Source organism: Colias croceus, chromosome 28 (genome assembly GCF_905220415.1).
Source record: "Colias croceus chromosome 28, ilColCroc2.1".
NCBI classification, from domain to species: Eukaryota; Metazoa; Arthropoda; class Insecta; order Lepidoptera; family Pieridae; genus Colias; species Colias croceus.
The window spans coordinates 929,707-955,652 of record NC_059564.1 but is presented as its reverse complement, the minus strand read 5'-3'; the positions used below and the strand labels follow the sequence as shown (position 1 = coordinate 955,652).

Genomic DNA, 25,946 nt, shown 5'->3' with positions numbered 1-25,946 from the left:
AGACTTATTTTTAGAGACATAAAATATTAGATTATTTGAAATGACAATTTTTTTGGTTCGAGTATTTAATATAAGACGTTTTATAGGGGGATACGATATCATAATAATATATTATACTTTTCTTTAAAAAGATATATAAATAAAAATCTGAGTGACTAAAGATATTTTCTGTATACATGAATTTATAGATAGTTAAATCGCGATGTTTTATAGTACTGTTAAGTTAGTAAATTTTTTTTAATAAGTAAATATTGGCTAAATACAATAAAATAAGAATAATGTGGAGTAAATATATTTGTATTTCTTAAAATAAAATATAATTATAATCTGTGAAAGGTATAAATGATTGATTAAATATTATATAAATATCAAAAAAACCCACTTATTATATACAACAAAACTAGCTGTTCCCCGCGGTTTTACCCGCATTGCTCCGCTCCTGTTTGTCTTAACGTGATGATATATAGCCTTCCTCGATAAATGGGCTATGTATCACCGGAAGAATTAGCAGTTCCTAATATTAGCGCGTTCAAACAAACAAAGAAACTAAAAAAAAGAAATTTTGAATCATTTTCTTATCATTTCAGAGAGCATGTATCTGTCTCTTTTTAACACAACCATTATCGCATACGACTATCTCTTTCACACCTTCAGTCAGTTTTCGCGGTTTTTCTTTGTCTATCGCGAAAAATTTGTTTGGAGATATTTTTTTAGGATGAAAAAAAAACATCTTGTTTGCTATTATTATTTTTCTAGTTTGATTTAATATGTGAAGGGTTACCACCAAATTTTCATGTTATTTACGAAGAATAAATTCTATTGTGACATAAAAACTAGAGGTTTTGACTTCTTTTGACTTAATATTGAAACACGTTTTAGTTATTGAGTATTATTTATGGCACTGAGTTTTTTTAATGAGTTTGATCTGATTATATCTGTTTAAAAGTATGCCCATATTTGATATCTATTTCTCATATAGATAACTAGCTGCGCTCCGCGGTTTCACCCGCATTATTCCGCTCTTGTTGGTCTTAGCGTGATGATATATAGCCTATAGACGTCCTCGATAAATTGGCTATCTAACACCGAAAGAATTTTTCAAATCGGACCAGTAGTTCCTGAGATTAGCGCGTTCAAACAAACTCTTCAGCTTTATAATATTATACTTAGTATAGATAGATTTTAATATTTTTGGATGTCTGACCAATACATACATACGTATTTAAATAATGTATGTATAGGTAATAAGTATTTTGTTAATATTAAAATAGATTTTTCTAGATACAAGTATCCAGATTTAAAATCGATTTACCTACTAGGCGGTTAACACAAAATGTTTATAAGTATGTATGTTTGTTACTCTTTTATCATGAAATAACTGCGTAGAATAAAGAAATAATTTTCAGTTAAAGTTTACTTATAGGTTATTTTTGAAACCACCAAAATTTTATTAATATTATTGACAAAATATACATTTAAATCGCTCGAACTGATATATCTATTAACAATTTCAGTTTTAGACAAAAAATAATTTATTTTCCAATATACAGAAAGGTAGAGATCAAAGGAAGAGTAAATATAATCGTGTTTTTTTATTATTATCTACTTTACAACTAAAGATATAATATTATGATATGCAAAATAATTCATGAGAATTGACATAATTATAAAAAAAAAAATGAAAAAAAAATTTTTTTTTTCAATTCTCAAATTTCGACCTATGTTTAACTAACTACATTTTAGGTTTACGTATATAAATGAATAGTGAGCGTACATTCCATCGAAAATTGTCCATCCATTCAATATGTCATGTCTAGCTACGAACACACAGCTACAGAATCAGCCTTGCTTATATTTATTAAAGAGGATACGTATTAATTTTTAACCGACTTCAAAAAAGGGAAGTTCTCCGTTCACTTCATATAATCCTACCATTTTTTTTACAAAAAAAAAAAAACAAAACAATCCGATTCAAAAAATCTACAGTTCATGAAAGTACAATAGCTGCTAATATATAAAAAAAAATCACTAAAAAATATTTTTTTTTTCACTTATAAAAAAATATGATTTTTTGTTACTGTTCGATTCAAAATGGCTGCCTTTTAAAAATAATATGATTCGATGTCCCGATGGTGGTAGGGGATAACTTCACTTTTCGAAATCACACAATCCACATCGTGAAGACTCCCTGAAATAAATCAAAATATAATTAAAATAGTTATTTAATTTAAAAATAGTGTGCCGTGTTTGAAGATCGAATGTTGTGTTGGTGACATAGCTACACTTTTTTACTTATAACATTTTGATGATTTTTTATATTCTCCTGAGCGTTTGTATTTAAATTTGTGTGAAAGCCGTATCAGTAACGATGCGTCGTTTTACATAGAACGGTGTTGAATGTATGTAGTATGTGTGTATAATATAGTACTGTGTAGTGTAGTATCATATAGTGTAGTGTAGTATTTTGTAATGTAGTATCGTATAGTGTTATATAGTGCAGTATAGTGTAGTGGGAAGCCTTGTGAGTGTGTATTGCAGTATAGTGTAGTGTCCACATACAGTGCGCAAGTCTCTTGCGTGTGTATGGTTGTGTATACTCACACGCTATAGGGCTGCAGCGAGGGCCGCACTAACAGACGGCGTGCTGTATGTACATAGTTTGTATGTATGTTGTGAGTTTAGTGTCATATAGTGTAGTGGTAGTTAGTATCTTTTAATGTAGTGTCCTGTTGCGTTGTATCGTGTAGTGTAGTATAGTATCGTATAGTGTTATATAGTGCAGTACAGTGTAGTGTTTATGTACAGTGCGCAAGCTTCGTGAGTGTGTATAGTGTAGTTTAGTGCACTGTAGTGTAGTGTGGTGTAGCGTTGTGTAGTGCAGTATAGTATCGTGTATTGTACTGTACTGTAGTGTATCGTAGTACATACACATATACTTACACACGCTAGGCCCTCGCCGCCAGCGCAGTAGCAAGCGCCGCACTAGCTGGCGGCGAGGCTGCGGGGGCATGTACGTATATAGCTAGTGTGTATGTATAGTGTAGTTTGGTGTAATATAGTGTGATGTCGTGTAGTATAGTATAGTATAGTTTAGTGTTGTGTGGTGTAGTGCAGTATAGTATCGTGTATTGTACTGTACTGTAGTGTATAGTGTATACTCACACGCTAGGCCCTCGCCGCCAGTGCTGCGGCGGCCGCTAGGGCTGCAGCTAGCGCAGCACTAGCGGGCGGCGGGTTGCAAGTATATAGTATGTATGTATAGTGTAGTATAGTGCAGTATGGTCTAGTATAGTATCGTGTATTGTAGTGTCCTGTAGTGTAAAGTCATATAGTGTAGTGTGAAGCCTTGTGAGTGTGTATAATGCTGTATACTCACTCACACGCTAGGCCCTCGCGGCCAGGGCTGCGGCGGCCGCTAGGGCTGCAGCGAGCGCAGCACTAGCAGGCGACGAAGCAATATGTAGTATGTATGTATAATGTAGTATAGTGTAGTGTGGTATCGTGTAGTGTAGTGTCGTATAGTTTCATGTAGTGTAGTATAGCATCGTTTAGTGTTATAGTGCAGTATAGTGTAGTGTACATATACAGTTTGCTTGGCTCGTGGTTATGTACAATAAAGTGTGTTGTATACAGTGCGCAAGTCTCTTGCGTGTGTGTATGGTGGTATATACTCACACGCTAGGCCCTCGCGGCCAGGGCTGCGGCGGCCGGTAGTGTAGTGTCCTGTAGCACAGTATCATATAGTGTAGTGTCCTGTAGCACAGTATCATATAGTGTAGTGTCCTGTAGCACAGTATCATATAGTGTAGTGTCCTGTAGCACAGTATCATATAGTGTAGTGTCCTGTAGCACAGTATCATATAGTGTAGTGTCCTGTAGCACAGTATCATATAGTGTAGTGTCCTGTAGCACAGTATCATATAGTGTAGTGTCCTGTAGCACAGTATCATATAGTGTAGTGTCCTGTAGCAAAGTATCATATAGTGTAGTGTCCTGTAGCACAGTATCATATAGTGTAGTGTCCTGTTGCGTTGTATCGTATAGTGTTGTGTGGTGTACTGTGATGTCGTGTAGTGTAATATAGTATAGTGTAGTGTCCTGTAGTGTATAGTGGTGTATACTCACACGCTAGGCCCTCGCGGCCAGGGCTGCGGCGGCCGCTAGGGCTGCAGCGAGGGCCGCGCTGGCGGGGGGCGGGGCTGCGGGGGCTCCGCGGGCCGCCGTACCGCACATGTAGGCACCCGCCAGCACTAGCCCTAGCGCTGTGCACCTGTAAACGTGTATATAGACACACTTAAGACACATAAAACTGAAAGAATAGATTAAATTCGATTGCTCAGGCGGGTCACGAGTGGCTGAGTTGGTGAGGCATCCGCCCCGGAATGGCGCGAAGGATGCGGGTTCGAGTCCCGCTGAGTGATCGAATTTTTTCTATTCTTTATAAATTTATAACGTGTATATAGTTAAGTATAGTAAATACTGTGCTTATATATCGATATAGTAAACAGACACGAACAGTAAGGCAAATGCTACCGCCCGCGGCTTAGCCCGCTTTCTCTAACGATTTGAGATTTAAACTATCCTATCTCTCAAGTTGGATCGAAATGCACATGGTGTGCGAATTTTATTATAATCGGTTAAGTGGTTTAGGAGTCCATTAAGGACAAACATTGTGACACGAAATTTATATATATTAAGATACGAAAGAAGAATCGAAAAAGAAACAGACACGAACAGTAAGGCAAATGCCCACAAAACGTTCAAAACAACTTTCTACCACAAACATATACACAAGCTTCAGAACTGGACTTATATATTTACTAGCTTTCCACCCGCGGCATCGCCCGCGCAGTCAAAGAAAAACCCGCATAGTTCCCGTTCCCGAGGGATTTCCGGGATAAAACCTATCCTATGTCCTTTCTCGGGTATCAAAATATCTCTATACCAAATTTCATGCAAATTGGTTCAGTAGTTAAGGCGTGATTGAGTAACAGACAGACAGACAGACAGAGTTACTTTCGCATTTATAATATTAGTATGGATGCTCTGCCCTACTCCTTTCCTTTAATTTAATTTCTCTCCGTACGTCTAGTTGTCTGGAAGAAATCGCTGCACAGCGATAAGAGTATAAGACCGCCATTTGTTTGAATGTATTCCTGGGTTAAGTTTTATTGTAACTTTCAATAGCAAGCAATAAAGAATAAATAAATAAATATAAACTGTACGACTGCCGAGCGATGTTGTATAGTTTTAGTTCACTTCCCTAGTAAACCAATACGGATAATACGCAAACTGCCTACAAAACATTCAGTTCTTTCAGCCCCAGCACCATGCAACTGCGAACGGTGTGTATAATATATGTAATATGTATATTAATTATACATACTTCGTCACAGATGTGTCATTCCAAGTTACCCTTTATATGTTTACCAAATTTCATGAAAATCGGTTAAACAGTTTTTGCGTGAAGGAGTCACAAACAAACTTTACTAGTAGGATCAGGATTTAGACAAAACGGGCGAAGCCATGGGCAAAAGCTAGTGTACAATAAATGAAAAATAAATTATTGTCACTTACCTCAAATTAGCCGGATATCCATCGACCACTTTTATGCTTATAGTGAAGAATATAACAGTCACAATGAGCCTATACGCAGCCTCGACCACGTATAGTGCTGTCTCTATCTGCGCGAAGTAGATAGAGGGAGATAGCAATACTAGAGCGCTGCACAGGACGACTGGAAAAAAAATAATTCACCTTACAATTAAAAAATAAATAAAAAAAACGACGTGTGTCACTCGGGGACTGGGGCGGTTGCGCTATTGCACGCTATGCCTTCAAGTCACACCTCCGCCCCAAGGAGTGGGGAGCGTGAGGTTTTTCGTTACGGAATTTCTCGATTCTGTCCCCGCGCTCAAGGCCCGCGATAGAAGCTATGCAATAGCTTAACAAATGCTTTATCAAATCAATTTTAAAATACTAACAAATAATTTGGTTGAAAAAATGATCCGGCTCGACGGACCATTTTTTATTTATTCATTTAAAAATCTATATAAAGAAAAATGTATCGCCAAATCTATACTAATATTATAAAGCTGAAGAGTTTGTTTGTTTGAACGCGCTAATCTCGGGAACTACTGGTCCGATTTGAAAAATTCTTTCGGTGTAGATAGCCCATTTATCGAAGAAGGCTATAGGCTATATATCATCACGCTACGACGTACAGGAGTGCAGGAGCAATGCGGGTGAAACCGCGCGGAACAGCTAGTGTGTTGATAAGCGTAGCTCTAGAACGGCTTGACCAAATCCGTTAATTTTATAACTTTTTTGTTAAAGCACTAAGAAGGTCCATATAGGGACAAAAAGTAAATATTTAAGTTGCAGAGAAATCACGTTAGAAAAACGTGTGCCTATTTAGACAATAGAATTTTAATTTAAAACGAATACAATTAACTTAAAAACTAATAAATATTTGTTTAAATATTAAATACTAGCTTTCCACCCGCGGCTTCGCCCGCGCAGTCAAAGAAAAACCCGCATAGTTCCCGTTCCAGTGGGATTTCCGGGATAAAACCTATCCTATGTCCCGGGGTAAAAAGTAGCCCATGTCCTTTCTCGGGTATCAAAATATCTCTATACCAAATTTCATGCAAATTGGTTCAGTAGTTAAAGCGTGATTGAGTAACAGACAGACAGACAGAGTTGCTTTCGCATTTATAATATTACTAGCAGTCTGCCCCGGCTTCGCCCGTGGTACATATTTACGTTTTCTCTACATAAGAACCATCCTCGTACTTTAATGAATATAATAAAAAAAGAATTAACGAAATCGGTTCAGCCGTTCTCAAGTTATGCGTTTACCAACACATTTTGGGATTCATTTTTATATTATATAATTAATATTATAGTATAGTATGGATTTGAATTTGAAATCAAATCAAAAATCAAATCAACTCACCCAGGGGCCTCGCCCATAGCGGGGCTGCAGTTAGCGGAGCCGCTAGTAGTGCTGCGTGTGCGCCGAACGTCTGAAATCGACATAATAATTTCTTAATAGTTTATTTTTTTGATGGCTTTAAAATGCAACATATTTTTTACTAGCTTTACGCCCGCGGCTTCGCGCGCTTTGTACCTTAAGTAAAACCTAATAAGTTTATATACCAACTACCTTTCTCTTGAATCACTATATATATTAAAAAAACTGCATCAAAATCCGTTGCGTAGTTTTAAACTTTTAAGCATACATAGGGATATAGGGACAAAGAAAGCGATTTCGTTTTATGCAGAACACACAATTTATTCAATTTAGATCTTGCTTTTTGAAGGAAATTTATCATTTTGAATATATAGGTACATTTAAAAATAATGTTGCACAAAAATGTAATCTAATGTCGTTCGTTCTTTCTTCACATCCCCCCCACTAAACTATAAGATCACTCTTTAGTGATAGAGCCTTAGCCCTAGAAGCAGAAGCGCACGCAAGCTGCGTCCAATTCACGATCGACCATTTACCCTTCTTCCAACCCTTCCCACACAATTTCCCCTGTCATATATGGGGGGAGGCCATCATTAACACACTTCCCCTCCCTTCCTCTCCTTGCCCCCTACCCACGGGACATCCCCCACTCCCCCCCCCCCCTCACCTGTTCATGTAAAGCCGCCCTCAGTGTTCCAGCCAGGTCAGCTCTAGAAGCATCCCCCCACGAACCCCCCGCACGGAGCTGCCCACTAACACACAAGCTGCGTCCAACTCGCGGCTGACCACTTTATCTTTGACTCACAGTACAAAACATACCAACACGAACAAAGATAACAATCATTCTAAAGTTTGACTTAAAAAATTAGCTACACTTACCCCTCCTTCCAACCTTCCCCACACAATTTCCCCTATAATCTCCTTCACCGTCCATTAACAAACTTTCACCCCGACCATTAATACACTTTCCCCCCCACCATTAACACACTTTCTCCCCGACCATTAACACACATTCTCCCCGATCATTAACACACTTTCCCCCCACCATTAACACGCTTTCTCCCCGATCATTAACACACTTCCCCCACCCTCTCCCTCCCCCCTACCCACGGAACATCCCCCCCTCCCCCCTCACCTGTTCATGTAAAGCCGCCCTCAGTGTGCCAGCCAGGTCAGCCCTAGAAGCACACCCCCCACGAACCCCCCGCACGGAGCTGCCCACTAACACACAAGCTGCGTCCAACTCCCGACCGACCTCCATGTCCGTGTCTATCATGCTGTGGGCGTAAAATAGAATTTGAATGCCACAAAACCAAAAAAAAAATATCAGAATAAATAAATATTTGAACGGTCCCAAATAAGACCCCTGGGGAACTCCCGCTTGGAAATTTCGCCTATGTGTATGTGCCAGAGAATTTTAACTATTTGAATCTAATTTTGAAAATAAGAATAGGTTATTGATGCGCTCAATGTGAATGAACACCTATTTTAAAGCTCTTTCTGAGTAACATTTCATGATCTAATAAATCAAACGCTTTGCTAAAATGTATACGACAATTTTATTCGATAAACATTGAGTAGCATGCTTTTGCATTATTACTTATAATTTCACAAGGGGACTAAACACATTTACTGCTCTAATAAGAAATATGTACAACAAATAGTATGAATGGCGCGAAGGATGCGGGTTCGAGTCCCGCCTCGTGATCGAATTTTTTCTATTTTTTATAAATTTATAAATTTATACAAAAAATAGTGTCTTAATGTTCATACACCTATTTGGATGTATTAAAAATATAGGAGTTGAATATTAAATCTTATATATCAAAATGAATCGCAAAATGTGTTGGTAAGCGCATAACTCGAGAACGGCTGAACCGATTTCGATAATTCTTTTTTTATTATATTTCTTGAAGTACGAGGATGGGATCTTATGTAGAGAAAACGTAAACATGTACCACGGGCGAAGCCGGGGCGGACCGCTAGTTCAAAATAAGTGTTAATTTTACTTTCTATTTTAATAAAAATTATATTTATTTAAAAGGCGCTATCAATAACCAAGTAATTCAATTATTATCATTTAAAAGATTAGAGAAGAAGAATTAATTAGTTACTCACGTAGTATTAACAAACAGCGATCCCTTGAAACTCGTGTACGAAGTCTTTATGTTCGAAAACGCGACATTCACGAAGGTGCAGTTCAGAAACCCAACATGCGACATCAACATATCCCTGAACGTCACGTTTCTGAACGTAACGTCGGTGAAATCTATATTTTCCAAAGTCTCATTGTAATGTTCGTTTTCATATGTTATGTTGAGAATATTTCGCTTTGACAGTGCGAATGCTTCGGTTTCCATATCTTGTACTATAGCCGGTACATAGGCGGATAGGTAGAACTAGAAAAAATAGTTTTTATGTATAATAATATAAATTATCTTATATAGCTGAAGAGTTTGTTTGAACGCGCTTATCTCAGGAGCTATTATATAAATCGTTTGGTATATAAATAAACAATAGTAACAAAAAAAATTAACAGTATCACGCATAAATATGTAATGTAGATGTTGACGGATAAGAATTAATCCTTCTTGAAGGACGAAATATTCGTTTACAGTACGATTCAAACTTAAGAGGAGGCTCCCTAACATAATTTCTGTCACTGAGAGACCGGTTAGACCGCTACGGTGCTAGACGCTAATATAGCCGTAATAAAGTTGAATATCACGTGCGCTCTTTGATCGCGTTCGAGCTCGAAACTAAATCTCGTATGTCTCAATTCTTAGACATAAAGTCCAAGTAAATCTTAAAAAAATGTAATAATCCTTAAAAAAGGCATAATTTTTGAATAAAAAATGAATCGAGCGAAAATGTTACAATTACGTAACTGTTTCGTACATGGAAAGAAAAAGAACCAATAAATCATATACTAAAGTTTCATTTTGATTGTATGTGTGACTGTTTCAGAATATTAATGCAAATTCACATAAAATTTAAGGAGCCTCCTCTTAAGGGACCGGCACCTAACTTCCGAACCGCCATTCAATTTGAAACGAACAATACTTATTTAAAGTTAACCTATAACTTATTAGGTTATTTTATATAGAGACATTTCTTGTAGATGAACGCACTCGACCAACTAAAAAAATATTTTAATGAATATTTTATCTATATATATAAAAGAAAGTCTGTATGTTCCAACACTTATAACTCGAGATCTGCTGAACCAATTTTCATGGTTTTGGATTTGTTGGATTTGTCACCGCCCAGAATAGAAGAATAAATCATAAAAACAACAAAAACTAGACGAATAAATATTTTCCGAAAATTTTGATTTTCGTACATGTCAATCATTAGTTGTCAATCCTGTCAAATACAGAAAATAATGTTTGACATTCATGCGTTCAAAAATGTATTATGTGTAAAATAATTAAAAAGTAAAAAGGGTGAATTAATATTGTTTGTATTTATTTTAAAATCAATTATTAAATTTTAAAAAGCGCAATAAAAGCAGATACATAAAAATTCCTGAAATGTTTGTGTTTACGCGTGTTTTCAGAAATTTATAAGGTATTTTTGGTGGGGAAACTAACCAAGAAGGTTGGTTCGATTAATTATTGAAAAAATTCTATAAAAATGTAAAAATACTGACAATTATATTTTGATGCGATTTCGTGGATTTCGTCGACTGCGTCAACAATATAAACAAGCTAAATTGCGTTTTGAAGATTGCAACCATTTATGCGATGCAATTAGCACCGAAGAAGATGCAGAAAATGTTGGTCTATTGATTATTTTACCGGCGACATACACAGGCAGCCCAAGTGAATATGCGCAAGATGCAATGACATCATAATATGTTCGTCATTATGGTCGGCCAGATTTATTCATTACATTTATATGTAATCAGAAATGAATGGAAATTGTTCAACTGCTGCTTCCCGGACAAATATCAAGTGATCGGCACGACATCACCACACGTGTTTTCAAGCAAAAAATCCGATCACTGATGAGTTACATTAATGAAACACATCTTTGGGATTATTCAATGCTGGATGTATTCAATCGAATGACAACAATCTGGCTTGCAGCATGCACATAATTTGATTCGTCGAAAGGATTCGGGAAGATAAAATATATGAGTGTGCGGGGATTGATAATCCTGAAACCGATCCAGACCGACATGACGTTGTTATCATGGACCGTGTGAAACAATCAACCACCAAACACCATGCATGGTTGACAGCGAGTGTACCTAAAGGTATCCACGAAAATTGATGGCAGAGACCATCACAGCCAACGATGGTTACCCACTGTATCAGGGTCGATCGCCCAATGATAATGGTAGAATTATGACAACTAAAGTGAAACGAAACGATGGTGTGGTCGACAACAGTTAAAGAATGAAAAGAGTTAATCCATGCTGCACAACTTATTAAAATTAAATCATTTTTCTCTGAGACGTGTTTGAAGTAATAAAATAAAATACAATTACCTATCAACCCATATAAATATTTATTTTGTATCATTGTATTACGTTCATCAAAGCCTTAATTAGTTCAGCTAAAAGGTAACACAACATTCATTGACAGGGCGATACAAAGTTCGCCGGGACAGCTAGTTAATAATAATAATTATTTTAATAAAAGATAACTTACCGATATGGCCATAGAGAACATCAATGTCCCGCCGAGGGACAGTGTAGTACTTCTATACGTATTCGAGAATAGTTGAAAAAATGTCTGCCAGAACTGAAAATAAAACCGTATTTAGAACTAAGCATTTGCCACGGCTTCGCTTGGGTAGATTGGGTGAAAAAATTGTTACTTGGTGAAAAGATATTTCAATAATAAATTTGGTCGAAATCACTACATAAAACAAAATCGCTTTTTCTGTCCCTATGTCCCTTTGTATGCTTAAATCTTTAAAAATACGCAACGGACTTTGATGTGGTTTTTTTTAATAGATAGAGTGATTCAAGAGGAAGGTTTTAGTATATAATTTATTAGGTTTTAGACAAAGCGGGCGAAACCGCGGGCGGTAAGCTAGTAGTTTCTAAATTATAACGCAACCTTTCTCTGTACGCTATTGGTATAGGAAATTTGGAATAATTTATTTTCTTTACAAAGCAAGAATATTGGTAAATTCTTCTTTTTAGATCTTTGGGAACTATAAAAATTAATCTATATCTATTCTAAAGCTGAAGAATTTGTTTGTTTGAACGCGCTAATCTCAGGAACTACTGGTCCGATTTGGAAAATTCTTTCGGTGTTAGATAGTCCATTTATCGAGGAAGGCTATAGGCTATATATCATCACGTTAAGACCAATAGGAGCGAAGCCATGCGGGTGTAACCGCACCGGGTAAAATGCACAGGTAGGAAAAAAAATGTGTGCGTGTACTAGTGTACACACGTAAGAAGTGAAATTTCTTTATGACCTTAATTTTCAAAAGTAATTTACTATATGCAACTTTACAGAAATACGTCGAATCACGCGTGGTAGGGATAAGAAAAAGATGGCGCGTAACGGAAAATTGTCACGCGTAACGAAAAAAATGTTACACTAAATTTTTTTCCAACCCCGATAAAGAAGTTTAACTTCAATAAATAAAAAAATCTCACCATTTTAACACTATGCCTCACATGATGCAACGCCGGCGGCCTCCTCTTGCCTGGCAGAGATAGCTCGCCCAGTCTGTACTCCGAGTCGCTCGTCAAATTCGACTTGCCACACAAACGGACTTGATTACCGCTGTGTATGCTCTGTAACAATATAATATATTCACAGGATTAAAAACCAATAAAAAATATAATATATTAATGGGACCATAAATTAATAAATAAAAAACAATATAAAGATCACTACATAGTATAAAACAAAGTCGATTTCTCTGTCCTTATATGTATGCTTGAATGTTTAAAACGACGCAACGGATTTTGATGCGGTTTTTTTATAGATAGAGTGATATAATTTATTCGGTTTAAGACAAAGCGGACGAAGCCGCGGGCGGGAATAGAATAAATTAATAAAAACAACATTAAAATAATGAAAAATAAGAGCATGTGTGCCGAACACACGTGTCAGAAGTGTAACTTTAACGATTTAAATCATCGCCTTATTCCATGACGCGACGTTGACATTTTACGCGCCTAAATAAATTTCACTTCAAAAGAGTTTTTAAAAGCGGTCGTGTTTTTCCTAACCACACAGAAAACTGAAAATTTTGTTTCGGTAATTTTAGCTCACACTTTAACAAATTATTCTAACAAAACAAAAAAAATGTGTGCGTGTACACAGGTAAGATGTGAAACTTCTTTATGACCTTATTTTTCAAAAAATAATTTACTATATGCAACTTTACAGAAATACGTCGAATCACGCGTGGTTGGGATAAGAAAAAGATGGCGTGTAACGGAAAAATGTCACGCGTAACGAAAAAATGTTACAATAAATTTTTTTCCAACCCCGATAAAGAAGTTTCACTTCAATTATTTCAAAATTTTTATCAAATTATATATTCATTTAAATTGGACGTTTGAACATACCTGATACACCATCATGGCATCAACTTCCCTCCCAACATCTAGTAAATACCGCGGCGATTCCTGCGTCCATATCAAACTTATGAGCGACGCTAGCAATGGCAACATGCATAGTAGGAGATATCTGAAATAAAATTATTTAAAAACTGATGTCATTAATATTAGTCTGCATATTGCATCTGTACAGTCACGTGGTCTCCTCTGAAAATCAGTGCAGCAACACATTTTAAATAATGGTTGCTGCTTTGCTGACGGGGAGTCCTTTTTGCCTCCATTACTATCTTTTTTTTCCGTTTTGTGTATAATTACTAATAAAATAATTACTAAGAGTTACATGGTGGCAAATAAAACGATTTCTATTTCTATTTCTATTTCTATAGTCTAGGGCCTAGGCAATACTACAATAATACAATGTAAACTTTCCACATTAATAATCTATACTAATATTATAAAGAGTTTGTTTGTTTGAACGCGCTAATATCGGGAACTACTGGTCCGATTTGAAAAATTATTTCGGTGTTACATAGCTCATTTATCGAGGAAGGCTATAGGCTATATATCATCACGCTATGACCAACGGGAGAGGAGTCACGGGGGTGAAACCGCGCGGAGCAGCTAGTTTAATATAATATTTCGGGACAATTATCACACACGGCACGATCTGATCCCATACTAAGCTTTTCGCTTGTGTTATAGAAACCAGATGGCTGATAAACATACATATATAATTTTAAATAAATACTTATATAGATAATCAACACCCAGACACAGAGCAAACATCTATGTTCATCACACAAATATTTGCCCCGGGTGGGAATCGAACCCACGACCTCTGGCTTGGAAGGCAGGATCACTACCAACCAAGCCAACCGGTCAGTCAAATAATACAAATTTAAAGTATGATAAACAATAATTACTAGTCTCAAAATCGACTATTAAAAGTTGTATAAATTTTCATTGAAATTAGCACCTTATTTCTTGGTAGTAATGTTCAAAGTCTATTGTATACGCTCATTAGAAAACTCTACCTTATAGATGGATATTGGGCAGAGTTTTAGTTCAGACAATTTTTAGTGAACGTTTATATCGTATTTGGAAAGTTTTCCGGGAGTCGTTAAAATGAGTAATTTAATAGATTTTGAATTGCGTTTTATTATTTTTTATTATAAAATTATTAACTTTTTAAAGCTATTTTTTTATACTTTTTTCATTTTGGGAGGTACTTTAACATAAAACTACCCGCCAAATCCCAAAATACTAACCTATGCCACGCGCTAAAATGCTCCTTATTCTCGATAAGTGCCTCTGCCCCAGTGTAGGGCAGTATTGCCTTCGCCAACCCGGCCGCTATTAGGATCCCGATGCCCATACACGCGGGGAACATAGCCAGGGGCAGGGTCCGACGGGTCCGGGATATCATCTCGCTGCAGTATATGTACCCGGTCGGTATTATGCCCCCGGAACCGATGGCTGAACAGAATCTGGTGGGATTTTTTTGGAATGTACAGTTTTGTTGTGATAAGTTGGAACTTGGAACTGCAGTAAGTGCTGACTCGAAGGACCAGAATTTTTTCTGCTTTATTATAATAGTTAAATAAGGTAGGAAAAGTCGTCAAAATATGTAATTGTTATAAAATGTACATTTTCATTGCCATAAATATTAAACCAACTCAAAGGACCATATCAAATAACAGCATTATTAAGACTTCTACAAATGTACTCTTTACTCTCGTCCCCTCATTTTGTGAAACATGTCAACTCTAATATAAAAATGTTTAATTTTTTATTGTCTATGTAGCTGAATAGTAAAAACTAAAAGCAAGCATGTTCACACTTCACAATCAATTCAGATAATCATTTCGTTACGAAAAGGCACCAGAACAACACATTAAGTAAAAAACAAGTGATAACTGCGTTAAAGACAACCGACTTCAAACTTTCACTTGCAAAAATGCCCATAAAATAAAAACTACTGGGCCTATCCGAATAAAATTTTTATGGGACCAATTCGCATCGAACAAAAAAAGAATCACGTAAATCGGTTCAGAAACCTCGGAGTAATCGGTTTACATTCATAAAAAAAAAACATACCGGCCGAATTGATAACCTCCTCCTTTTTTTTTGAAGTCGGTTAATAATGTAATCGAAAGCGTAATCTTATATTCATTGTGTTAATAATATAAATGTTAATTTATTATTAATATTCATTGTTATTTATTCTTATTAATACTAATGACAGCTCTTACAATAATATAGATGATCTACGCAAAATAAATAAACAAATCTCACCTGGCCATCATAAAAGTCCCGTACGTAGGCATGAAAGCCGCTATAGCAGCGAACACAGCGTTCACAGCAAGTGCTGATAACAACGCTCGTCTCCTTCCCAGTCTCTCAGCGAGCGCCCCCCACCCCACCGCACCGAGCGACCCACCCATTATGCTGATCATCACTGGGAAAATCATCATTATTTTCATCATCATCATCATCATCATAATCACCGTCAAAACTATTAAAACCATAGTCAACGTCGTCATCATCATTTATTACATTATTGTATAAATATTCAACAAGAACAGTTATAAAATAATCATTTTTATCAAAATCTTCTCCAAAACTTTTTCATTCATCATCATCCACACTATTATAATCATTACCTACATCACCATATACTATATCATCATCACACACACACACACACATATCACGTTGACAGCAAGTGCTGATAACAACGCTCGTCTCCATCCCAGTCTCTCAGCGAGCGTCCCCCACCCCACAACAACAACATACCCACCCATTATGCTGATCATCACTGGGAAGATCATCATCATCATCATCATGTTTAAGGTCATTATCAACATCAATATCACCATTATCATCATCATCTACATTATTACAGATATAAAAAATATCGTAATAATTATGAATATCTTCAACAATAACAGTAATATCATTATTTTGAAAACCTTCTCCAACACTATTTTTTCATCACCATCACCATCCACGTCTTCATCTATACTTAATTATCATAATAAACACACACACATACAAACAGCAAGAGCAAACGACAAGCCATGTATTTTCTATTATAATAAATATTGCTCTATAATTAAATTAAATTTAGCACTTTAAAAATAACTAGGTACGTAATAAATTATAATATTCTTGTGTCATTATTAATCTAATTTTCCATATAGGTATTTGAGTTTAGACTCAAATATATATCCGCATCAATTTATTCCTTCATAAAAACACAAAAAATGTCAAAAACAAATAACGAAAAACTCACCCAGCCAATTTTTCTCATGCGGCAACACGCACAGCTCAATCTCGGCGGATGGCAACACAAACGGTATGGACGACATCTCCAACGCCGAGCCGATAACCGACAGCCCGACCGCTAGCATCACGCGCGCTTGCGATAAACCGCAACCCGCCTGCAAATTAGTTATTTGCTACTAAAAATGGTGCAATTTATGCTCGATTGCATGTTTGAATTTTTTGTACTAAAGCAGTAAATGAAATTTAGACATAATATAATCTATACATATAATAAATCTGTAGAAGGGTCAATTCTGTACATTGAAAATATTGAAAAAATAAATAGCAGGGGGTGTTACTGGTTCGATACCAAGCCCAAATATGTGATTAAAAAATTTTTTGTCTGTCTGTCTGTCTGTATGTGAAGACATCACGTGAAAACTACCGGTTCGATTTCGATGAAACTTGGTATAATTATACCTTATTATCCTGGGCGTAAAATAGGATACTTTTTATCCTGGAAAAATACGTAGAAAAAAAATTAATCTCAATTTTTCAGTTATTCATAGACGTTATTCTGTAGTAGGTACCGCGAACACACGTTGCGTATTATTATAGACCTAGCCGTATTTGGGTCCAATAGATATTTATAAGATGTCATTGTCCGAGTTACTCAAAATGGAGAAATAAACCAGCCACGCAAAGACCGACATCCGCGCGGACGGAGTCGCGGGCGGAAGCTAGTTTCAAATAACTGCGTTAAAAACAACCGACTTCAAACTTGCACTTGCAACATTTACAAATACAGACAAAAATGCTTATAAAATAAAAACTACTGGGCCTATCCGAATAAAATTTTTATGGGACCAATTCGACACAATCCCGCATCGAACAAAAAAAGAATCACATAAATCGGTTCAGAAACCTCGGAGTGATCGGTGTACATACATAAAAAAAAACATACCGGCCGAATTGATAACCTCCCCTTTTTTTTGAAGTCGGTTAAAAATAGAGTGTGTACCGAGCACACGTGTCAGAAGTGAAACTTCTTGGCAAGATTCAAAGATACAACAATCGTCGCCTTACTCCATGACGGTTTGAAGGTAAGAAGCGACGCGACCTTATAATTTTACTCTCAACGCGCCTAAAAAAATTTCACTTCATAATTCATCATCTTTGAATCCAGCCAAAGAAGTTTCAATTCTGACACGTTTGCTCGGCACACACGTTTTTAATAGCTAAAACGATTCAAGCGAAAGGTATTAGGTAATAATTTGTTGAATTTTTGACGATGCAATCGGTTCTGGAGTAAAGCTTGATCATACAAATAAAATCTTAAACTTTATTTTGTATATTAGTATTGTTTTTGTTACACGCGTTTTAGGTGAACAGTCTTAATTATAAATTAATTACGATGACGTCACTTTAAATTCAATAACATTATGAAACTCTTTTTGAGGCCAACTTCTTAGGCATCAACTAACGTAAGGTTTCGATAATCGATATCTGGACGAGAATGTATTAAAGAATTTCGTAACGTTTATTTACGAATCTAGATAATTGCTGAAGTACATAATATTACGCTAATACTTGTTGTTGCCCGCAGCTTCGCCCGCTAATCTATACTATCTATAATAATATTATAAAGAGGAAAGGTTTGTATGTATGTATATGTATGCTTTTGTATTGCATAAACTACTGAACCGATTATAATGAAACTAGCTTACCGCCCGATGCTTCGCCCGCTTTGTCTAAACATAATCAAAAAACGTTTCTCTTGACTCTATCTATTAAAAAAAACCGCATCAAAATCCGATGCGTAGTTTTAAAGATTTAAGCATACAAAGGGACATAGGGACAGAGAAAGCGACTTTGTTTTATACTATGTAGTGATAAATGCATCCTCTTTTCTCACCTGTCGCAAAGCATCCTCATGGAACTGTTCGAGAACACTCGAATCATTATAATCGAGTAGTTCCCCGCTATCGTTCGCGTCGTTGTCCGGTGGCACGGCAGCCATGTTGGTAGTATTGCCAGGCTCGCCGCTACCTTCCGCAGCTGGAATATTTTATTTTTTGGTGTTGCAACATTTGAAGAATATTTTTTTTAGGACCAAAAAAACTTTCATTTCATTTAGCATCTTAATTCATGGCAGTAACATTCAAAGACTTAGGTATCGTATTACAAAAGTCTGCCTATGCATAGGCAGAGTTTTGCGTCGAATACTTTTTGAGCGTGATTTCATCGTCTAGTTATTTATTGTACATACAGTTGTTTATTATCTGAGCACAGTGTTGTTGAGCATGATTGTGAGTTGTGTTAGAGAGTCATATTTTTTTTTTGTAATAGTGAATCGAGTTGTTGAGTACAATTGTGAGTTGCGATAGTGAGTCAGGTTGTTGAGCATGATTGTGAGTTATGATAATGAGTCCAGTTTTCCAGCATTATTGTGAGTTGTTATTGTGAGTTGTGATTGTGAGTCAATTCATCGAGCGTTATTGTGAGTCTAGTTGTTACAAACTCACCCGTCAGCCTATCCTCGGTATACGTCATGGTATGCGCTATAGACCCAAAGCTGCCGAGCTTCGACGACGTCTCGGAATCAGAGCGCGCGCGCACCAAACACGCTTGCTCCTCCATTGTGCCCTCTGTGAGCTATACTATTGAGACACATCTGGAAATATCGAAAGATATTTGACGTGAAATGTATAAGCTATATAAAAGCTATACTAATATTATAAAGCTGGAGAGTTTGTTTGTTTGTGTGAAAACGCTAATCTCGGGAACTGCTGGTCCGATTTGAAAAATTCTTTCGGTGTTAGATAGCCCATTTATCGAGGAAGGCTATAGACTATATATCATCACGCTAAGACCAACAGGAGCAGTTCACAGCTAGTCATATATAAAATCACATTAAGGCCAGTTTTAGTGTCACGCTAACCGTCGGTGCTGACAGTGGAAACGTATGAACCTCCTATATAAAGCACATGCGAAATAATAATGCATTTAATCAGACCTACGCATTATACGCGAAATAAACAAATAAAAAAGAGCATGTTTGACGAGCACACGTGTCAAAATTGAAACTTATTTAGCAAGATTCAAAGATACCAAAATCGTCGCCTTGCTCCGTGACGTGACGGTATTGCCATGATGCGACCTTTAAATTTTACTCTCAACGCGCCTAAAGAAGTTTTACTTCAAAAAATCATTCTAAACACTTCATAAATATTCATACGTTTCGACTGTAAGCGCCGACGGTCAGCGTCCGGTCAGCGTGACTTTAAATTTTAAAACCAGCGTAATACGTACGTCCGATACAACCAAGAATAGGATTGACTCGGCGCCATATTGTGACGTCATAGCTGTTAATTCAAATGAATTAATAATTTAGATAAGTTAAACAATACAGAAATTTCAAATTAGGATCAGGTAAAAAAAAATACACTGTAATTGATATGAAAACAAGGATTTCTTAGTACTTACTAAGAAATTGTATTTTTTCAAATGAAATCTGATACATAAATATCATTGATGTTACTATTCTTAGTCGTATCACAAAGTACTAGACTATTCAAGATAGAAGTAAGTATTTAGTGTCATTATTTAGCGTGCAGTTGGCTTGCTATTAAATTATTTACAGTGAAAATCAATCTAGTTTTCTTTCAATCTTTAATACTATAAGCGACACACTGATATTGGTTTGGTTTAGGTGGATAGAGGTTTTATATTTTCAACATTTTCAACCATTTTTCACTTTATTTTTGATATATATATGTATATTTTGATCTGCATCAGATTTTAAGCATATGATTTGCCTATATGTATTTCATTTGTTTATGGTTTCAATTCTTGTTAGAGCCCCCGCAGACCACAGACTTTTTATCGGCAGATAGTTTGGTCGGGCTCTTAATCAGTACCTACGCATATGTAAGCAAATACGCACACTATGACGATTAGGTATCGGCCGATAAACAAGTTTGATGGGCTTCCCGATTCAATTCAAACAAAACTGTCGGCAAACTATCGGCCGACCGCGACTGTATAATCAGTATTGGCTCCCTACCACACGCGCACACACGACGATTTTTTAGTCGGCCGACTAGGCCAATAGTTCAGTTCATGTTCAGTTCGCTCCGAGCTTTGACAGCGAATGGTCGGCCGCGCGTGTTTTGTAAAATGGCGTCGCTCAATTCTCAGTCGCTTATTTCGGAATTTTCGATCGTAACTTTGATCGAGGAAGTCGAAAAACGCCCTCCACTTTATAAGGAAAACTTAAAAGAGTATTGTATTTGACAAGTTGGTTGAAACTAGTTTTGCTCATTCGATAAAAGGCGAAAATTTTTTAGGGTAATCGAGTAATTTGGAATGCATAGTGTAAAATTTTCCATTTAATAATCTATCACTAAAGATAGGATGCACCCAATACTCTCGAGCTCTCTTTTTAATTTTCCTCCTCCGGTGTATGAGAGCAATAATAACAATTCTATGCAATGTTTTATTAATTTACATTGTGCGGTGCGACCACTCTTTTCAACGGTTGGTTAGAAACTAGCAAATAGTCGGCAGACTGTTGGATAGTTTGCGCACTCATAACCGACTGAACTGTTTAGTTGAACCGGTGTGCGTACTAGCAGGCCAACCCGACTAAACTATCGGCCGATAAAAAGTCTGTGGTCTGCGGGGGCTCTTATGTATGTTGCATGATATGTGGAATTCAAGATCAATATGTTTTCTCTTAAGTATATAAAGATATAAGATATTTTCTTATTAAAAAAAACGAAATGTTTATTTTTTATTAAGCTATTGCATAGCTTCTATCGCGGGCCTTGAGCGCGGGGACCGATCGAGAAATTCCGTAACGAAAAAACCTCACGCTCCCCACTCCGACGGGCGGAGGTGTGGCTTGAAGGCATAGCATGCAATAGCTTTACCGCGGCAGTCCCCGAGTGCCACACGTCTTTTTTTTGTATGAAAGATGTAAATTTTCCTAGAAACCATACAAAGACCACGATTGCAAAATCATGAAATTTCTAATATGTAGGTACTAGAATAAATAAAAAAAAAATGGTGATATGATTTATCTACGATTAAACCTAATACAGCCAATGATATTTACTAAACCCCATTCATGCGAGTTTAATTCGTGAACATCTGTTTTAAATACAGCAATTTATTAGACCTTGCATGATAAGTGGTCCATCCCTAAATAAATTAAGTACTCGATGAAAACAATATATAAAATCGAAATAATTGCTCAACTGTCATTCTAAATGCTATAAAAACAATTGAATGCATGCAAAACAAAAACAAAACTTGATTGTTTATACTTTATAAATATGTGTGTCTACAGATTTCTATTTCAGAATCATTAACAACCGATATCCTTAAAAAAATAGTACTAATAACAATGTAAAAAATAATAATCTTTGAAGTGGAAAATCTTCAGGTGTTTCGTAAGTTTATTTATTGATGAAGGCTTATAAATCATCACGCTATAACCAAGAGGAGCGGAGAAATGTGGGTAAAACCACAGGGCACAGATATTGATAAAATAATTATTTTTTGTTATATTATAATATTATATACTAGCTTTCCGGTCAAATAAAACCTTCAAAGAAATCCTTCGCAGTCAAATAAAAACCCGCATAGTTTCCGTTCCCGTGGGATTTCCGGGATAAAATCTCTTTCCCTGGGTAAAAAGTAGCCTATGTCCTTTCTCGGGTATCAAAATATCTCTATACCAAATTTCATGCAAATTGGTTCAGTAGTTAAGGCGTGATTGAGTAACAGACATACAGACAGAGTTGCTTTCGCATTTATAATATTAAGTATGGATTATAATCACTATATAAGTACTCTGCATTAACACATTACTTGTTAATTGAATAAATATTTATTTAAAATACTGTTAAACATATATTACCCAACAGAATTAAATTAGCACATTTAAACACTAGCTGACCTGACAAATATTATACCGTTATTACTTGGAACTTAAAAAAATAGATTATTACCCATATCAAATCTATACTAATATTATAAAGCTGAAGAGTTTGTTTGTTTGTTTGTTTGTTTGTTTGAACGCGCTAATCTCGGGAACAACAGGTCCGATTTGAAAAAATCTTTCGGTGTTGGATAGCCCATTTATCGAGGAAGGTTATAGGCTATATCATCATGCTACGACCAACAGGGGTGGAGCCACGGGGGTGAAACCGCGCGGAGCAGCTAGTCAATATATAAATCAGTCGAAATGTTTTGTACAAGTTTGTTTTCAAATATTATGTAACAATTTTCATTTATTTAAATAAAATATATGGTAAATTATTTTTTTCTGTATTTTGACGATTCAAAAGTGCTTCTTAACTATGTCTACTTGAATAAATAAATGTTTGAGTTTAGACTAGAAATACAAAAATAACTCAACAATCATTCTATAATCCTGAGACGTTAGTCATAAAATAAATTGCTGAATCATTTGAGTCATCTGTCTTGATATGATGGTATCTTTGATAATACACTTTTATCCCCCTCCTCCATTTTTATTGTTATTGAAGTGGTTTAATTTCCTAATGCTTAGGAAATTATTGATATTTTGGCTAATATGACGAAAATAAAAATAATATTCCTTTTATATGTTTTTTTTTTCATTCTATTGTTCAAAAAAACAAGAAAGATCATTTTTCAGCAAAGTTCTGTTTCTTTTGATTATAAAAATAAACCATCTTCCTTTGGGTATGAATTTAAATGATTCCCAATAATTTACATATGCTCAAGAATTCATTACTGAGTTTTTCATATTGTATATAATACTTACAGAGAATAGATTATTATAGACCCATTAATTTGTGTGTTATATTTTAAGTTAGGATATGAAATTCAATATAAATAAAATAAAAAGAGTGTTAATAAGGACCATACAATATATAACAACAAGACTTTATAAATCATTAAAGGTACTGAATGAATTAGAAACACACATTGGTGTATCAATTAATTTACTAATTACTATGGCCTCAGGCTAAATACATAATCCTAATAAGATAATATGCTTGTCTAAAGTGATAATGTTATCAAATTTGTACCTTGATTTTTATTGACAATTTAAATGACGATAATAATTAAAAAATTTCTACCTCCTTTCATATTTTTCTTTTATTTAATAAAGCAGTAGTGTAGATAATAATTAAAAAATAATACGTTAACACCGGTTCTGACGTTCAACGTAAAAACACAAATTTTTAAGTTTAAATAAACATATTATATTATCAACGGACGCAGAAGCATTACAGTTCGACTAACTACGTACGGAACCCAGGGCGTAAAAATAGAAAACTTGATACCAATTACTGATACGATTTCAACAAGTTAAATTTATATTATAGTGCATACTCACTTTTATAAACAGATATGTCACACACGAAATATTTTCGAATCGGTATATTAGCGTTTCATTTGTGCAAAACAGTGTTATTAATACTTTAAACCACACAAAATAAACAAATAAACTTATCACACAAAGAAAGCAAGCAGCAAAATAAAACTTGATAGGTACGGGTAGGCGTCAGACTCGGTCAAGACTCGGTCCGTCAAATTTTTTTTTTTTTAATAATTTATTCATAACCATGGATACAAGTCCTTCAGTCGCAATCTTAAGGCCCGTCAAAGATGAACCAGTGCTGCCAGCATCATTTTAAAAAGTACCACATTTCAGAAGAATGTTCCAAGAAAAATCTTAAATGTTCAGTAATCATCATCAGCCCATATACGTTCCCACTGCTGGGACACGGGCCTCCTATGAGGGTACAGGCCATAATCCACCACGCTGGCCAAGTGCGGGTTGGCGGATGACACAATATGTCGTCGAACTTTTTTAATTCTTCGACATGTCGGTTTCCTCACGATGTTTTCCTTCACCGTTCGAGCAGTGGTGATGTTACAACATGCGCAGATAAATTGAAAAATCAATTTATTACCTGCGCGCTCGCCTGGTCTCGAACCACGGACTTATCGATTCGAAGTCCGAGGTCTCACCACTGAGCCACCACTGCTCTCATCTGTTCAGTAAGAAATCTGCTTATTTTATTGCTATAAAAAGATAACTGTCATAAGAATGATACATGATTATTAAGTTTCCTTTTATTATTCTCGTAGTAAAGTAGTATGAATTTTATAAATAATTATGAATTGGCAATACAACTTGAAATTGAGTTTTGACAAAAGCTGTCAAATATACCACAAAATGTCATGGAGCGACCACAGATATACTAGTGGATTTCCAAAAACAGAATAATATTTCTTGTTTGAAATAAAGGGAAATGGATTTTAATACAGTTCATACGGACTTAATTTAGATTTTTCGGAAGGAAAACAAATTTTAAGCAATTATATTATGACAACAAGAAATCAATGAAGACTAATATTATTGTAAAATGCTTGTAAAATATTAAATAAATATTTTTTTTACTATTGATACCTACTGATAATATAAATAATTTCAGCTTAAACATACATTTTTAAAGAAAAGTAATAAAAATTGATCTAAATTAATGTAGCGGTGCTGCGGCCTGCGATGTATGAATTAAAAAATATATAGGTATATACCTAGCGAAAGTGTAGAATAATATAATATTATGTATGTAGTCTATATTATACGCAAAAAATAAGTACACTTACAATTTAAATATCCCTAATAAGCAATATACAGCTTTTTCTATCCATAAAAATTAAAATACAACACTGAAAGCCATAAAATATCAGTGCTTAGAAAAAATATGCCCCAAATTACATTGTGATTTGATATTGCTCGTGTAAGTGCAATTTTGTATCCGTGTGTATAATTGTATAATTAAAACCTGCTGTACGCTTTAATGTTTACACTTCACTCATCTCACTTTTTCACAATATAAAATTCATCATGAAATTTTACCGGGTAAGCCAACTACCAAACACTTTTACACGTTTAGACCACTCTATAGATGTGTTGTTCACAATATCGTAGACACATTAACGTTATTCATATTTCATATCGGTTTTTTAACGTAAATTAAACTTTATTATTGTATTTTTAATACAATTAGCTCGATAAGCCGAAATATTTGTGCAAATTATCACGTGTATGTACTCGTATATATGAAATCTGCAGAGTTTAAGGTCAAGAAAGGG

At 35.5% G+C, this 25,946-nt stretch overlaps 1 protein-coding gene across 4 annotated transcripts; it reads right to left on the bottom strand.

The window, feature by feature from the left end:
- Positions 1–1,501: 1,501 nt before the first annotated feature.
- On the bottom strand, positions 1,502–25,812 carry LOC123704080 (synaptic vesicle glycoprotein 2C-like). 4 transcript variants are annotated; one of them, XM_045652343.1, is made up of 15 exons: positions 25,570–25,812; positions 19,307–19,455; positions 18,697–18,839; positions 16,810–16,957; positions 15,810–15,972; positions 14,783–15,001; positions 13,524–13,644; positions 12,600–12,740; positions 11,635–11,727; positions 9,095–9,375; positions 8,112–8,253; positions 6,959–7,028; positions 5,578–5,737; positions 4,126–4,270; positions 1,502–2,188 (listed from the first exon to the last, which is right to left on the bottom strand). In XM_045652343.1, the coding sequence occupies exons 2-14, from the start codon at positions 19,419–19,421 to the stop codon at positions 4,129–4,131; spliced, it is 1,938 nt and encodes a 645-aa protein (XP_045508299.1). In that variant the 5' UTR covers positions 19,422–19,455; positions 25,570–25,812; the 3' UTR covers positions 1,502–2,188; positions 4,126–4,128. The 4 variants fall into 4 exon arrangements, with proteins under 4 accessions (XP_045508299.1, XP_045508300.1, XP_045508298.1 ...); XM_045652344.1 differs by lacking the exon at positions 25,570–25,812 and adding an exon at positions 25,458–25,566; XM_045652342.1 differs by lacking the exon at positions 25,570–25,812 and adding an exon at positions 24,178–24,337 and having other exon boundaries at positions 4,122–4,270.
- Positions 25,813–25,946: the final 134 nt, after the last annotated feature.

Bases quoted from the DNA above. Each gene is read 5' to 3' on its own strand.
- LOC123704080 (XM_045652343.1), bottom strand. From the start codon at position 19,421: ATGGAGGAGCAAGCGTGTTTGGTGCGCGCGCGCTCTGATTCCGAGACG. The intron at 15,973-16,809 runs GTGAGTTTTTCG...TGATTTTCCCAG, and splicing joins GCATGAGAAAAATTGGCTGG to TGATGATCAGCATAATGGGT. The intron at 11,728-12,599 runs GTGAGATTTTTT...TTTTATTTTCAG, and splicing joins TGAGGCATAGTGTTAAAATG to TTCTGGCAGACATTTTTTCA.